The 17,626-nt window shown below is 41.7% G+C and overlaps 2 protein-coding genes across 2 annotated transcripts; both read left to right on the top strand.

Annotated features, from left to right (window-relative positions):
• The first annotated feature begins 390 nt into the window (after positions 1-390).
• lsm10 (LSM10, U7 small nuclear RNA associated) lies at positions 391-6,637 on the top strand. The gene is made up of 2 exons (XM_068333124.1): positions 391-461; positions 5,817-6,637. Exon 2 carries the CDS (start codon positions 5,855-5,857, stop codon positions 6,266-6,268), a length of 414 nt encoding a protein of 137 aa, XP_068189225.1. The 5' UTR covers positions 391-461; positions 5,817-5,854; the 3' UTR covers positions 6,269-6,637.
• A 3,064-nt stretch (positions 6,638-9,701) lies between these two features.
• Positions 9,702-16,849, top strand: eva1bb (eva-1 homolog Bb (C. elegans)). Its single transcript, XM_068332794.1, has 3 exons — positions 9,702-10,369; positions 14,584-14,728; positions 14,863-16,849. Exons 2-3 carry the CDS (start codon positions 14,662-14,664, stop codon positions 15,276-15,278), a joined length of 483 nt encoding a protein of 160 aa, XP_068188895.1. The 5' UTR covers positions 9,702-10,369; positions 14,584-14,661; the 3' UTR covers positions 15,279-16,849.
• The last annotated feature ends 777 nt before the right edge of the window (positions 16,850-17,626 follow it).

Genomic DNA, 17,626 nt, shown 5'->3' on the forward strand with positions numbered 1-17,626 from the left:
ATTAATTTGTTACTGCCCAGGTCTAGATTAAATTCAAATGAAATCAAATGAAATAGTAATAATACAGTTTAATAACGTGCTATTGCCTGTATCTGTCTGTCTGTCTGTCTGTCTGTCTGTCTGTCTGTCTGTCTGTCTGTCTGTCTGTCTGTCTGTCTGTCTGTCTGTCTGTCTGTCTGTCTGTCTGTCTGTCTATCTATCTATCTATCTATCTATCTATCTATCTATCTATCTATCTATCTATCTATCTATCTATCTATCTATCTATTTTTAAGCTATACAGTACTGTATTTTAGTTGGTTTTTGAAGTAGCCTGCAGGGGGCAGTGTTGTTCAGTTTTCAAGCGAATTTGCGTCGCACATTGAAACGTCATCACACTGCGCTTCCTGGCTCGGTTTTAATGTTGATGAAGTCAACATTGCAGGGTTCGTCTCTCTGAAGAAGTCACGTGTAATAAGAAGGTAAATGCAGCATACAACTCTAGTAAACTAAAGTACGAGTTCTTTAGAGTCTCCGTCGTTTTTATCTTCTGTTAAACTACGATTGAATGTTTTTTTTTGCTCTGTTTAGAAGCTAGAAAGACCTGAAATATTCCAGTTTATGAAGGTGCTGCTCACACCGTCATTAACTCATTGACTGCCAGACACTTTCAGAGCGGAGAGCTTCCCAGATTTTGAGCATTTTCACTGAATTTTGAAGGCCCACCAAGTATTCATTTTTTAGGCTACATAAACATTTCACATATCACCCGAAACTTCAGACTGTCTTTTTTCATGTCTTGTTTCTAGCATCTTTGTGTGCTTAGTTATTGCCCGTAGAACACAGGGTGGTTTCAGCTGATTTTGACCAGAAAACGGAGATAATGACTTTTTACTGCAGAGAAGCAAATTCAAGAAAAACTTCAACATCAAACTTCTGAAAATACTTTTATTTATTGAAACAATGAAAACAACATTACAAAAAATATTTTTTGATGAACAAATGATTTTATAACAATTTTTAAATTAGACAAAACATAACAAAGAGTAGGGCGGCACGGTGGCGCAGTGGTTAGCGCTGCCGCCTCACAACACGGCGGACGCGGAGTTTGCATGCTCTCCCCGTGTCTGCGTGGGTTCTCTCCGGGTTCTCCGGCTTCCTCCCACCTCCAAAAGCATACGCTTCAGGTTGATCGGTGAGTGTGTGTGTGAGTGGTTGTCTGTCTTTGTGTGTGGCTCCGCGGTGCACTGGCGTCGTGCCCGGAGTGTCCCCCGCCTCACGCCCTGAGACTGCCGGGATAGGCGCCAGCTCCCCCGCGACCTGCGTTTGCGGATTAAGCGGGTTAGAAGATGAATGAATGAATAACAAAGAGTACATTCATTTCACTCTCAAGTGTCAGCTATTTACAGGTGAGTGTGAGTGTGAGTGTACTCAATAATATTTTTTTTGAGTGTGATATGCAGTGAAGCATTCTCCTGCATGCAGGGGAATACGACAGGTCTTGCACCACATCCTGGTCTCACTCCTTCCACCCCTTCTAACACACACCTGACATTTTCTTGAGGGATGTGCCTTCTTTGTGGTGGCCCCCAAATTTTCCAGCGTGTGCCTGGACATCAGGCCATCGAGTCTGTCATCTGGGTCTCGGTTTCTGCATGATCTTCCTTGCAGCATGTCCTCGACCTCCATCTCCTCAGCCTCCTCGCCCTCCTCATGTGACACGTGCTCCTATTCGGTCCAGGACCTTGCAACACACTTCAGTTCACACTTCAACACACTTCACTTCATAAAGTTTATCTCCAGCATCCTGTGAGGCATTGTCATGGAAGTGGAGAAACGTCCTTATCAGCTGGAACCTGTTGCGTGGCATGGTGTTGTTGAAGTATGGAGTGGCTTCCAGTGGATCCTCACTCCACTACATGCTCAGGCTGGGCTGCTTTATGTAGCCGGTGAGGAACGTAAGCCCAAAGTATTTTTTGAGCTCTGGAACTGTAACCGGTTTCCACACCCTCTCTATGGAGTGTGGCAGAGCTTCGGGATGTGCCTGTATAAACTGCCGTGCATACAGGTTGATCTGAGAGGCAATGTGACCCAGCAGCTCGTCAGTCAGAAACAGCTCCAGGAAATCAACTGGCTGGTCCGAATCCAGGTCTGCAGCTGCATTCTGGGGACCAGGGGTTGCCACGAATGGGAACTTAGTGGGTTCCCAGCCACCATGACCCCAAACACCAGCATCCACCTCCAGTGATGGACGTCTCCTTGCACCTCTCCCTCTTGCAGATGCACGTCCTCTACTCGTTTCAGTAACTAAAATATAGAAATAAATATACAATTTTACAAAACATATATATATATATATATATATATATATGCATACCTGAAATATGTAGGATATCATTTTACACAACATACATACACACACACACACACACATATATATATATATATAATTTTTTTTTAAAAAGTCCCTCTCACCCTTGTGGGGTGGTATCTGTGTGTCATCCTCAAGCTCGGGTCCTCTACCAGAGGCCTGGGAGTCTCAGGGTTCCGCGCAGGCCTCTATTGCTCTTGTACTTAGGGCCTGTTCTTGTGCTGCCACGATCAGTGCTTCTGTGCTGTCTGTCAGTCCAGCTTTATTCAGCCATTGGTAGGTCTTCTTGATATCAGCCACTTCCTCTATCTGACGGTGGTACATGCCGTGTAGGGGCTTGTCCCTCCATGTTGTCTCCTCCTCCTCCTCAGGTTTCTGCTGTCTAAGGCATTCACTGAGCAGTTCATCTGTTGGGGCCATCTTCCTGATGTACTCTTGGATTTTTGATGTCTCATCCTGGACAGTGACCCTGATGCTCACTAGTCCTCGGCCTCCCTCTTTCTGCGTAGTGTACAGCCTCAGAATGCTGGACTTGGGGTGAAACCCTCCATGCATGGTGAGGAGCTTTCTCGTCTTGATGTCTGTGGCTTCTATCTCTTCCTTTGGCCAGCTTATGATCCCAGCGGGGTATCTGATGACCGGCAGTGCATACATGTTGATGGCTCGGACCTTGTTCTTACCATTCAGCTGGCTTCTCAGGACTTGCCTTACTCTCTGGAGGTATTTGGCTGTGGATGACTTCCTTGCGGCCTCCTCATGGTTGCCATTAGCCTGTGGGATTCCAAGGTATTTGTAGCTGTCCTTGATGTCTTCTATCCTGCCCCCTGGTAGGTCGACCCCTTCAGTTCTGATCATCTTGCCTCTTCTTGATACCATCCGGCCACATTTCTCTAATCTGGATGACATCCCTATGTCATCGCTGTAGATCCTGGTGGTGTGGATCAGTGAGTCAATTTCTCGCTCATTCCTGGCATACAGCTTGATGTCATCCATGTAGAGGAGATGGCTGCTTGTTGTCCCACTTCGGAATCTGTATCCGTAGCCACTCTTTGTGATGATGTGACTGAGGGGGTTCAGGCCTATGCAGAACAGCAGTGGTGATAGTGCATCCCCTTGGTATATGCCGCACTTGATGATAAGTTGGGCAATTGGCTTGGGGTTAGTCTCCAAGGTTGTCTTCCACTTCCCCATTGAATTCTTGATGAAGGCTCTTAGTGTCCTGTTGATCTTATACAGTTCCAGACATTCCAGTATCCACTTATGTGGCATTGAGTCGTAGGCTTTCTGGTAGTCAATCCAGGCGGTGCACAAGTTGGTTTGCCTATTCTTGCAGTCTCTGTGTACTGCTCTGTCCACCAGCAGCTGGTGCTTGGCTCCCCTGGTGTTACTACCAACTCCTTTCTGTGCCCCGCTCATATATTGATCCATGTGCCTACTCATCTTAGCCGCCATGATGCCTGACAGGAGCTTCCATGTTGTATAGAGACAGCTTATTGGCCGGTAGTTGGATGGGGTAGATTCCTTCTGTGGGTCTTTCATGATCAGGACTGTCCTGCCTTCAGTCAGCCGTTCTGGGTGCGTCCCACCCCTTAGCAGCTGGTTCATCTGTGCTGCTAGACGCTCATGGAGTGCTGTCAGCTTCTTTAGCCAGTATGTATGGATCATATCCAGGCCCGGTGCTGACCAACTCTTCATCTTTGACACTCTTTCTTGGATTTCTGCCATTGAGATGGTTACTGGTTCTTGTTCTGGGAGGCAGCTGTGGTCAGTCCTCAGGTCGACTAGCCACTGGGCATCGGTGTTGTGTGATGCTTCTCTTTCCCATATGCCCTTCCAGTATTTCGCCACCTAAGCTCTTGGTGGGTCTGGCCGAATGGTATTTCCCTGCCACTGAGAGTGCATCTTTGCTGGTTGAGTGGAGAAGGTCTTGTTTATTCTCCTGGCCTCAATCTTCTTGGTGTATCGCTTCAGTCGGCTTGTCAGCTTGTTGGTCTCAGTTATGTTCCCTGTGGGGATGGTTGTTATTGCAGCATTCACATCTTCTAGCAGATCTTCTGAAGGTACTTGACAACTTAGCTTCGGTATTTGTTGGAGGCTCCAGGTTTCCATTTGGGTCACGATCTTCCTTCTCAGGTCAGCAGCTCTGGTATTGAGGCTGTGTATGTCTCTTGGGGCTTGGTACCCAATCTCGGATTGTGGGGGGGGTGATATCCACCCGCTGACCTGGCGTCCTGGCTCCCCCTTGCCGTAGCATTGTTGTAGTATTTCATCGATCTCTAGTTGTGACAGCAGTTTTCGGTTACGGATGTTGGAACAATGGGCTAACAGCTCTTTCTTTGTTAGCCTTGATTGTGTGTGTGTGTGTGTGTGTGTGTGTATGTGTGTGTGTGTGTGTATATATATAGCAGTTTAAATTATATTTAAATCAAAGCTTTCCACTAACACATGACTACATCTTTAACCCTCGAGAACTGTTTGGTCCAAAAAGGCAAAAAAGGAAATTTTTGTTGTTTTTTATGTGTTTCTGTCCCAATAAATCAGTCAATTGAAAGGCTAAATATGTGAAATTTTGCCAGTAACTGTATTTTCCAAATTTCTTAATGCCTGTCATTGGAAGTGTATAGAATAGCAGATTTTCACTGTGTATACACATTACCTGATTGGGCCAAAAATGCTCCCATTGACTCCCATTATAACCACATATTTTTCATATACCATAAGTATATATAATATATATATACACACACACACATATATACATACATATATATATATACACACACATATACATATATACATATATATGTGTGTATATATATTATATACAGGAATGTATATACAGGTATGTATATTATATATATTACTATTTACAATAATGCTGACATGTTATTATGAAACTAGATCTTCATTGTCTGCAGCAAGACAATGACCCCAAAATATCCCCACAACCCAGAAACAGACCCACTGGCTGTGTTCACACACCTGCAAAAACATTCATCCAATAGTTGTAATATCTTTATCAGAAGTATTAAACTGTGCACTAACTTGGAAATATTCCATATTTTGTGTTTTTCCCATTGGAAGAAAAACAGAGTTCTAATGGCAAATTCCATATAAACTTATATAACAATAATAAAAATGATAATAAACTTTGTATCTATGGATAGGGCTGAAGTAATGGAAAAGATCTGATGCAGTGAAAGAAAAAAAAATTCTGTATTACATTTTTTTTCCACGTTTATGAGACGGCTCTTTTTGGACCTGATTTGGTAATGTGTATAGCCATTTTAATCGGTTTTCAAGGGTTAAATGGTAAATAGACTAGTGTCTATATCACATACAACCAGCTGTCACTCATTCTCACACATTCACGCCGAGGAAGACTGATAACAGTCACTCAAAGCCATTGGGAGCCAATGTGGGGTTTTGCATCTTCTTCAAATGACTGAGGTTTACCTGTCTGCAGATCACCCTGGCCTGTGGAGATCCTCTTCATCCACATCCATGGAGGCGCAAGAAGGTGAATCCTCACGGCCGGATCGGGGTACAACCGACATCGTCAGCTCAATCAGAGAACGCACAATCGCTGAGAACAGCATGGTGGTCTTGCTGCAGGGCCTACAAGGAGAGGTGACCACAGTGGATCTGAAGAATGAGAGCACAGCGAGGGGCCGCGTGGTCAGCGTGGATGCCTTCATGAACATCCGTCTGGAGGACGTTCTGTACCGGGACAGACGGGGTCAGCTCACTCAGCTGCAGGACCTTTTCATCACAGGCAGGAATGTCCGCTACGTTCATATCCCAGACCACATGGACATAATGAAGACCATCCAGAGCCAGCTGGCCAAGATTCACAGAGTCCGCAACTTTGCTAGTGAAGGAGGAGGCAGGAAAGAATACGCCAGGAAAACCAAATAGTTTTTTATTTTTATTTGTCTCTTTGAAGAAAATAAGCTTTGTGTGTCTCAACAAGACCAGTCCCAGAATATTTCGATATTCTGTGTTTCAATTTTTAAGATTAAGCAAGTTTTCCTCTAGAACAGCCATTTGAGGTGATAAAAATCAATTTAAAAGATTTTGACCGGAGTTTGTCTCTAATACTGTATTGGTCTTAATTTCTCTTTATAGATCAAGAATGGTCGCTTCTTCTGGTCTCTAAAGATTAGCTGAAAAAATCTTAGAAGAAATGACTGTCGTTTATTTCTTTGAGCTGCTCACCACTCATGTATGTAAAAGTCACATTAATATTGAGTCATGTTAAGAGATTGGCAGTGTAGCCTGACTGTGTCTGGATTTTGTTTTCTTGTAATTCATTCATCTTCTGCCGCTTCATCCGCCGTAGTGGGTCATGGGGAGCAGGAGCCTAACTCAGCTGGCATAGGGTGTGAGGCGGGGGACACACGCCAGGGCACCACAGGTTTTCTTCTGATGTTAATGCGAAAATTGTAAAAACTGTTTGAACACAGTTCGGAGACCCGGAATTTTTTTTTCTGATCGTATTTGTTACATCAGACGAACAGTTTAAAATATGTTGCCGTTAAAATTGTGTAAAACGGAGAAAAGCAACACGCTGGCATTTAATTTTGCTGGGTCAAACCACCAACTTGCTGAAACTTGGAGTGGAATGAAGATCTCTTTATTTTGCTTTTAAAGATAGACACAAAAAATTATGGACACACTCCTGACATCGGTATTTTTGTGTATTTCAGACTAAACTGTCAGGTCTTCAAAACACATGAACTAAAACAAAGGAATTTAAGGTCAAAGATTATCCGGTACCTAAATTGCCATGGTGAATTTAAATGTTTACTAGTGGGGTTAAGGTCTAGTCCAGGCCCCTAAAAATTGTAATTTAATTCATTTTGAGCGATACAGCGGTGGCCTTGCTATTTGTTTGAGGTCATTGTCCTACATAATCCAGTTCTTTTTAATTTTTGACTCCGACTGATGAGCTGAAATTTTCCTGCAGAACTTCCTGGTAGAGCAGAATTCATGCTTCCCTCAATTATGGCAAGTTGTCCACACAACTCTTAAGTACAGGGTAGTACATTTTGAGTTTGTCCGATGATTTGTATTATAGAGACAATTTTCTATGACCTCACTTTGTATTTCTTGTTACAGACTCCTTCATCTGCACTGAGCTCATTTTGAGCCATTTATCAGCTGGACTCTTGATTAAAACTGCTGGACAGAAGAGTTTAACACTATGTGGGGTTTTTTCTAAATACACACATCAATAATGAATAAATATGCTTACAGTAACCTCTGTCCACATATTTTTACAGTAATAAAAACGGGTTTATTAAAATGAAGTGAGCGGCAGTGGCTCAGCAGTAGAGCGGACGCCTTAGGACCAGACAGCGCCCAGCCATCGGCGGTTCGATTCCCGCTCCAGCCAGACATCTTCGGAGTGTGAGCCGACAGTGGGAGGTGTCAGCTCACCTCCCAGCCACTGCCAAGGCGCCCTTGAGCAAGGCGCCGTCCCCCCCACAAGGTGCTTATTGGGGCGCACTCCGAAGTCGCGACCCGTCCCTCCACCTCTCTTGTCCTGATTGTCATTAACTGCATGCCTACAGGCCCCTAGTGTGTGTTGTGTTCAGGGGCCTGTATACGATGTTTGTGTGTGTACTCTGACTAACACACATATATACTGTATATGCATGTACAAAAAACTGGAGTGGAAAATTAATTTCCCCATAATTTCCCCATTGTGTGGACAAATAAAGTGGATTTAATCTTTAATCACAATCACCAGTGGGTGCCGCTGTGATGCAGAGTGTATTTCCTCCTTGGCATCCACCACAAAGCTCATCTGTCTGTCTGTGAAACCGGCCCAAAGTTAATAACTGGCCATAAGCAGGAAAACATTAGTCATGATCAGCACCATTCTGGTGAAGGGAAAAACAAGCTGGTGTCCTTCACAAACACGTCTGCTGCATGGACCAGTGAGCTGTCACTCTGCTCCGTGATTGGTGCTGTCCTGCTCAGCCAGACAGGATGGGACCGTGTTCGACCAATGGAACGGAACAGCGGCTGAAAGGAAGAGACTGTTTCATTTGGAAGCTGCCACTCCAGTGTACTCCCAATACATAAATACGATTGGGAATGTGAGGAATTTGCAAAGCAATGTGTTATTTGTGCACGGTGTCAGGAAGAGGACAGGCCTGACATAACAGTGGAGGAGGAGGTGAAGATAAACCCTGCAGTGTAAAAGGATGGGAGTGCACACACCAGCCATATCATTTTCTTAAACACCAGCAAATTAAGAACAGTATACTCTCAGAAATGCACCTCAGTGGCTGGATGATTGTATTGGCTGTGGCCTCAGTGTGTTTTTAGGGACATATTTTTCTCTCTTTAAAACCAACCTTGAGAGCATCAGAATGACAGCAGCCCACATAATGACCGCTTACTGCTCTGCTAAAAACACAACAGAGTGCCACATCAACACTCACTAAACTCAGAATAGCACTTTACAGAGGCTCGACCGCATCAACAATTCTTTTACAGCACAACACGGCCTGCATTACTGTCAGAGACTCTACCAGTGGTCAGTGAAGTACGCACATCCTTTACTTAAGTAAGGAAGTCCTGCTTCCATTATAGTACCAATGTAAAAGAATTATCAACAACACACATTAACAGCAATCAAAGTAAAAGTTGGGCTAGTTCTGAAAATTAATAATGTAGTTTTTACATCACTGCATTGTTCTAACATCTATTCTCACGAGTCCCAGCGGGCTCCTTTTAGAAGAAAATGTTTGTTGTTTTCAGTTCCATCCACAGACGTTTCTCCTCCTTTAATGATGCTGTTCAGAAATAAAATATTTCTCAATACACCGTAGTGTCTCTTTGCACTTTACATTTTCCTGTTTCCTAAACCATGTCAAAATTTATTTTGTGAAACTGAGGAGAGGCCCTGGGAGAATATAAGGTAATCCAAAATACATCAACTACATTACAAATACACACTAATGCCTTTGTATGGGAATCATAACCTGCATCGCTCACTGAGACCGTTTTTACTACAGAATGGGTATATTTTGATGCTATTGTGTCTTCTTTTGCTTAAGTAGGACTTAAATTGAGGATATTTACTAGTGTGGTCTTTTTTTTAACTCTCTCCCGGCTTTTCATGTCATAAAACAGGATGGTAGACACTGGCGTCTTACATAAGAATAGATTTATTTGAGTCAGAAAAACTTTTAAGACATAGTTTTAAGCGATGTCCTGTAGCCAACAGAGCACCACAAAAAACTGTTACACAAATTAAAAAACAAACAACCACAAACAGAATAGGCAGTATCAACTTCATGTGAATAAATTCGCATGAAATGAAAAAAACATACAACATTTTCTTTTTAAATGTGTTTTCCGTAGATTTTCCACCAAACAACAGCAGCTGCTGGTCCTGGTCAACGTCCTGCTCCACTGTTTGCTTTGTAAACCCTGGAGTTCATTTTTTCCTCCCTCCAAACTGAGATTAAAATACAAAGAGCTCAATTAATCCACGAGCCCCTGAAGCACCACGGCCCTGTGCCCATGGCATCCGGCAAGCTATTTCCTGTTCCACCCTCCTGGCTGAACAGTGAACAGACCTCACTGTGGTGCAGTGGTGGCCAGCAGAGGAGAAATCACCTCCCTCTGGTCAGCAGTGTGGCACAAATCTGCACAAAGGCAGAATAGCTGAGGGTGATTTCATTTTAGAAAGAGGACTCTGCATGTTGAGGCTTTTATTTTGGAGCCAGAAACCCATGGTGCACGAAGGAGGCTCATGAGAAGGAAACACCTCCTCCTCAGCAAGAGTGAGGACTGTTTGTGGCTGGTCCTCCTCCTCAAGAGGGTGACAGGGAGTGGATCAGAGTGGAGGGCAAAACAACAGCAGGATCAGCTCCTGAGTAACAACCTCTAACTGCCTCTCTCTCCAAATGATGGGATGTTATCTGATAGACCAGGTTCAGCCATACATCTGAAGTCTTTATTATCCACTGGGAACATTGTGTTAGTCAAGTGGAGCAGGTGAGTGATCGTGATCTTTTACTCTTCCCTCAAACACAATTGATAGGCACATATATAAATCAAGCTCTGGTTGCATATCTAAATGAAATACTGTCAGACATTTTCAAAACATTTTTTTCAAATATATTTACAGCTTCATATGAATGTTTATTAATATACTGCTGTCAGGCAATAAACAACACTACCTTATTATAAGGGCACCATATTCTCTCCAATACCACATCATAAACTTCTTTATAGGTCCTGTAACTACAGCAGGAGCAAAAACCATCAACTTTTTTAACACTAATTCACACAGAAAGTTCTGCTTGTTTACAGTATTGAATAACTTTTCTGAGTCTCTGTTTCTCACTTTAACCCTTAGCAGATTAAATGTTTTTGGTCAAGACTATGTCAGAGATACTATAAACATTTAGTGGAAGCAGGGATCTCTACTATGTAACAAATGTTTTAATGGTCTCATGTTCCATCTTTTGACTTAAATAGGATTATCCAAGCAGGAAGCGTAGGAGGGATGAAGCAGAGTGCATTTTACGGGGTTACATAAACAGCTACAGCTGCCGGGCTTTGCATGTGTATGGTGAAGTTGAGAAGTTATTGGTCTTGTCTGGAAATGTTAGGTGTTAAATCTGTCTGCCCGAGTCTGCGGCCGCATAAAATGGACATTTGTCTCCCACTGGTATTTGTACTTGGACAAACATCACCACAAACTTCCTGTCAGGATGGTTAGGCTTAGAGTTACGGTTAGGCTCAGAATAAAAATGGATGTGTGTCTACCTTTATGTGGCAGTGAGAAAATGAATACTTCAAACTTATTGATGCTCTTGTAAAATTATTAGTAGAAAGATGCCTGTAGGTTCTCAGTTATCCAGGTCATGGTTATCAATAAGCTGTTTAAGTCAATCCACTGGACGTTAAGAAAGTTCTTGAAGACGTTTCGTCTCTCATCCAAGAGATAGTAGTAGAAAGTGGTCTTCCAAAAAAAACCTCAAACTCATACCTTCACATTTACCAAGTCCTTAAAAAAGGAAATGCTTACAAAGAGGAGCAAAATGCCCAAATGACCTGTAGAAGAAAATAAGTTGTTCAAAGAAGTTTAAAAAAATAAATAAATAATCCAAACACGTGAATCAAGTACAAATTTATTTTGGAGGGAACAATGTGATTCACATCGGAAAATGTTTGGAGTATTAATGCAATAGTAGACATTTCCATTTCTCGTAAGAATATAATGCATGGACTTTTGTACAGAGAGTTAAATGGGAAATGGGCTTCATGTAAAGAAACAGCTAGCAACAAGTTAGCCTAGCTTGGCACAATGACAGGAAATGAGAAAAGAGTTAGCTTTGCTCGGTCCAACAGTCGCAAAATCCACCAACATATCCTTAAAGCTCCCTAATAAGCATGTTGCTGTTTGTTTTGTTTGTTTGTAAATCTGTGGTTCATATTTTATCAAAATGTGCCAGCCAAAAAATGCACATTGTTTTATCTAAATGTTTTACGATAAGATATACTTTATTTATCCCAAACTGTGACATTTAAAAAAATAATGAATATACATAAAAGTGCACAATGTGTAAGAACATATTTTATCGTAGTAGAGGAAGCTATTTTTTTTAGAAATTGTCTCGCAACTCTTGTGAGACATTTTGGACAAAACAACTTTTTCAAGTTTAAAGAGGAATTACAAATGAGTGTTTCAAATTATAGCAGAATTATTTTCTATCTTAAACTAAGCTTACTGGCTGCTGGATGAAGCTAAATATGCAGCATACTGTATGTACATGAGTAGTACTAATCTACTCAACTAACTTTCACAAAAAAATCCCAGAATGTAACCATCTATTGCTCAAATTATACAAACGAGCTGTTGTTTTGACAATTAGCCTTTTTGTTTACTGTGACAACTTTAATAAACACAGTGATCGGTGGCTATGAAGAACTACTGGGTGACAAAGGTCTGTCTCAGATTAAAACAAACAGTTTCACTTGACACCAGCTGAACTGAAACTAAATTGTCCACTTATGTTGTTAAGGTCTGAGGGTCACAAATTGAGGGTGCCGTCTGTGAGTTAAATGCTGGATAGAGGGTTGGCTTGGTTGAGACCCCTCGGTTCCCATGAGTCAGTAGACATTGACTATCGCTCTAATTGCCTCCCAATGAAAACAAAAAGAAAGCCTTTAAGAGTATACAGCTCTGCTACGAATCATAGGATAAAGATCAGGGTGGGAGAGCAACTCAAGCCCCCAGCGGCAACGACTGGAGCAGGGCATGATTTTGTCCTCCCTGGAGAGAAAGAAAAACATTCAGATCCCACGCACATTGTTGTTGTAACGACAGGGAATGTAAGGGGTGGGAAATATCAGTCATCATGTTGACATCAGGCTTTACTGTAACTGTGGGAGCATCTGCAGCCTCCCCAACAGGCTAACCTCGTAGGTCACCCACACTACCAAATAACATGTTTAGGGAGCATTTTCTCCGTAGAAAGTAGTTCCACTGAGGTCTGTGGATAACACTTCTTTCTGTGAAGAGACAGGCTCCTATTTTAGCTAGCCACATGTCTCTAGCATTAAAAATGTCCATTTGTTGGTTGGTTAGTCCGACACTTTAGCCCAGACTGAAATATCTCAGCAGCCATTGGCTGGACTGTAAGGACTTCTGGAAAAAGACACTTCTGTTCCCAAGATTAGGTGAGACAAATCTGGTAGTTTCTTGCCTTTTCCTGTGATGCTGCCATGAGAATGATGTTTCTCGCATCAAGTAAAAGGTTCTCTCAATTCTAGTAAAGATTGCTGCCCGGTATCACCCATCAACAGCAGAACTGTGGGACTGTGGATCCCTTTCATTATGCTGTTCAATTAGATGTACAATGTCTGCTATTTATGTGCAATGCCAAGAAAGCATATACTGTACACACTGAAGGTGAACATGAAAAAATTATCTGCAGAATATCAGTTGAACAGAACAGATTTTGTTTTGTATTCACCAATACATGAACATATTTATCCATATATATATATTTATGCATTGCAGACTGTAACTCCAGAATGCCACATGCAAATTAAAATCATAAATTTATTAAACATTGTCAGCAGGTGTCCTTGTAATAGTTTCAACTCCATCCTTAGTGGGCTAACAGCATACAGAGATCAAGTGCTCTTTTCTTGTTAGGCTTACTCACATTTTCTAAGCATCAACACACTTATTTTAAATTGACTGAAACACAACTTTTGTCTCTAATACATCATTTTTCAATTTTCTAATGAGGAAACAGCTTTGGCAGCACGGTGTCTCAGTGTGTACAGCTGTCGCCTCACAGCAAGAAGGTTCCAGTTTGATTCCTTTCTGTGCAGAGTGTGTGTGTTTTCCCCGTGTCTATGTGGGTTCTCTCTGGGTGCTCCGGCTTCCTCCCACCTCCAAAAACATGCATTTTGACTGAATTGGTCACACCGAAGTAAGTGGTTGTTTGTCTTTAGTGTGCGGGTTTCTTATCTGGGGTGTACTTCGCCTTCCTCCTGTAGCAGCTGAGATAGGCTCCAGCAGACCTGTGACCCACGAGGTAATTAATTGGCTGTAAATGATTCTGATCACGTTGTCAACAAGAAAATGGATGGATGGGTGAAAATATAGTTTATAAAAATCTTTTCAATGGGACAGTTTTACAAACAGCTGACAGATACATGGGTCAAAGTCCATCTTATTAAACGTTTACAAAACAAAATGGAAGAACATTACCAACACTTGGGAAGAAGGGGAAAACAGATTTTATTTAAATTTGTAGTTGTAGTTTCATCAGTTTGAATTATCACTCAAACGTCAAGCAGTATGTAAAATTTGTCATGCCGTTTTTTCTATGGGAAGAAATTACAAATAAACATTTCCTAGAAAAGAGCCACTTCCTCGTCTTCCTCGGGCACTGATGTCATAAATAAGAACATGCCTATCAAACTCAAAGAGCACCACATTGTCCTGACTGTAGGCCGGAGTATAAAGCACTAAGGATGAGCACAATGTCAGTGTCTGCTGACGTTTTGATCACAGGATTGATGTGTGGGGAACAATGTATTCGAGGCCCATTGCCTCTGCTGGATGAACTTAGACATCCCTGGTGATAATAATGACATTATAAGTTCTTTTGCCAAGGAAAAAATTGTGTCATATAGAAATATTAATGCACTTATTAACCGGGGGGTTGTTGTTTTTGTGACAGTTTTACAGTTGCTGTATTGTCTTGGGTGTAAATGACAGTCGTACAGATGGTGGGGATTTGAAGCAACAGTGAATCAGGATGGAGCCTGTTAAAAAGGACATGGAGCTGCTCAGTAGCAGCATGGCCACCTACGCTCACATAAAAGGTAGGTGTTGCTCTACCTGTGGTTATTAATCTGTGGCTCAGGACGCAGGAGTGTAATAAATTTAAAATAAATTATTTAAAAAAAACAATATTTTGCTGCTCAGTAGTCCCTGTTGTTTTTCTTTGCTCACACAGCCAATCCGGAGAGCTTCGCCCTCTACTTCATGATGGGCGTCTGCTTTGGTCTGCTCATGGCATTGTGTCTCATGGTCATCAGCATTGTCTGCAGGACTCCCCGCCACAGCAGAACTCCCCCTTCACCTGAGAGGAGGCAGCTGAAGGAGTCCAGTGAGGAAGAGGAGGATGACAGTATCTCAGAGCAAGACAGAGAGTCAGAGATCCCTCAAGTGACAATCGGGCCGATGAGTGACCACAGTAGCCAGTCTAATGGCACCCTGAGGAGCGTCAATGTGTTTGCCTCAGCGGAGGAGCTAGAGAAGGCGCGACGTTTGGAGGAGAGGGAGCGAATCGTCAGAGAGATTTGGAGGAATGGGCAGCCAGATATCCTGGTTACAGGGACTGGGACTATAGGACGAGTGCATTACCACTAGAAGACTCTGACAAGTCCACCTTAAAGACTGCAAAGACCAGGACTTACAGAAACCATTGGACAGAGACATTTTCACCTTGAATTGTTGGATTAATCTGATGTTTTCAATATTAATCTTTCTAAGAGGGTCAAACAATCTGGGTGTTTAGGCATCCTGGATCGTATGTTGGATCTTACCTGAGGTCAATGTTAATGATAATGTTATGGTAGAGAGGTATAGAAATAAATGATCACATATGGTCTTGTGGTTAGGATTCCCGGTTTTCACCCAGGTTGTCCGGGTTCAGTTCAACAACTGTTTTTCCAGGGGTGTAGCTCAGTGGTAGAGCGCATGCTTCTCATGTGTGCTGCCCCAGCATGAGGGACACAAACTATTGTCAACTATAGACTGGTCCCAATCCTGGACCAGTCTATGCCAGATGTCCTTCCTGTTGCAGTGGCTTGCAGCAGGAAGGGCATCTAGAAGAAATGAAGATTATTAGAGAGGTATGGCTATAATATGGCAATAAGAAGAAAAGGGGTTGGTATGTTAGCATTGCTTGGTAATTACAAAAAAAGAAAACCTGATGGAAGGAAACTAATTTACTGTACTCAATGAACCACCTTATATTTTACCCTCAGGGGACAAGAATAAGAAATTCTAATACAATATAAGCTTGTTGACATTGCTTTCATTTTATCTACCATTTTATCATTTCTATCAGCTAAATACCAACCTTACAGTCAACGAAGAGGAAGGTCAAAGCATCTCTATGAAGGAACCATGAATTCTGAAGTCATTTTTTGGTAAATATTTTGAAATCTGTGTACCATCAATGTCTACACAAAATTTCACAACAAGCCATCAAATGGTTGCTGAGAGGTACAAAAGGAATATTGCACTGATGAAAGTTGTATGTAACTTCAAGATTTTATGTTAGGACAAATGCTACTGTATGTAGTAGCCTTTGTCCCAACACAAAATCTTGAAGTAGTCGGGCTTATGTTATTGGATAATATTTTAGTGGCATAAGTGACAATTTAGAACTTTGAAAAAATGTTAAGAAATAATCCTCCAAGACTGTCAGACTTCCCTTTCCTCCTGATCTGTCTCCCCCAATAACTTTTATGCAATCATATGAATAAGTACAGACAAAATATTGTACTGCAATGTTGTGGTTTTCTATTACATTTTTGAAGTTGAGCTCTGTGTTATTATCTGTTGTATACTGATTATACACTAATATTTCATACTTGGAGTCATGAAATAAAACAAAAATTGGAGGAAAATTTTCTTTTACAAAAACCTTGAATACACCAGTAAATTCTGTATGAAAAGAAATGGGCCAAAAATATAATCACTTTAATCATTTCAAAATGTGAGGGTCATATAATATTTCTACTTGTCTATTTATTCATTTGATTATTTATGTCTCATTCAGTGTCTCAATACTGAACTCGTCTGGCTGCCAAAGATGAATTACATCATTTGTTACGAGACATTTTTGTATGGCTATAAAATTTTGCTACTTCTTTAGCCTGTCTGACCATATGTTTGTGATGTGAATAAAAGTTAAACCACTTTTAAACCAATAGCAGAGCTTAAGCAGCATTGCCCTCTGCCCTCTCATTGACATTTATTTGAGTAAATTAATGTATCTGTATGATGACAATATCGAATTTGTGGAGATATTTAGCTGGAATATTTTAGCAATAACACTAAACTAGGGCTAGCCAGCTAAGCAGCTACCTTACCCATCTATTTATTGGTTCTGTCAATGGAATCCCAAAATGTTCAGCAATTTTTCAAACAGATTACTGTATTTCGATCAGTAATGTAAAACACAAAAAGGAAAAGAAAAGGAGGATAGAGTCCAGTGAAAAACCTGTGAGCAAGATTCAAATAAGAGGCTGAAAACGAGACGATTATGATGATCTCGTCTTCAAGATGAATGGAATGAATGAACCCATTATAACCTCCAAATAGATATTTTTCACTTTGACATTTTTAAATCAATAAGTTACTTGTGAAAATAATCTGCACATCATTCATCAAATGTGAGACAGTAATTAGTTGCAGCCATGATGTCCCATGGTGGGTTAAGCCTCCCACAGAAACTATCCTGTCTTTTCCCAGCCTTTAAATTTACTTATACTCTGACCCATCTCTTCCTGTGTTCCCTTTCCCACAACGCTCAGCTCCTTCCTTCCCAGTTACAGCTCAAACACTACAGCTCTTTCTGTTTGGGGCCATGAATGAGCCTTTTACCTCAGTCTTACTGTAGATATTACCCATGCAGTTGCTCAGGTAGACCAAGCGATGTCCCAGGAGAGAGTCTGCATTCTGTCGTCTGGATTTTCCAACTCCTT

Source organism: Antennarius striatus, chromosome 14 (genome assembly GCF_040054535.1).
Source record: "Antennarius striatus isolate MH-2024 chromosome 14, ASM4005453v1, whole genome shotgun sequence".
NCBI lineage: Eukaryota > Metazoa > Chordata > Actinopteri > Lophiiformes > Antennariidae > Antennarius > Antennarius striatus.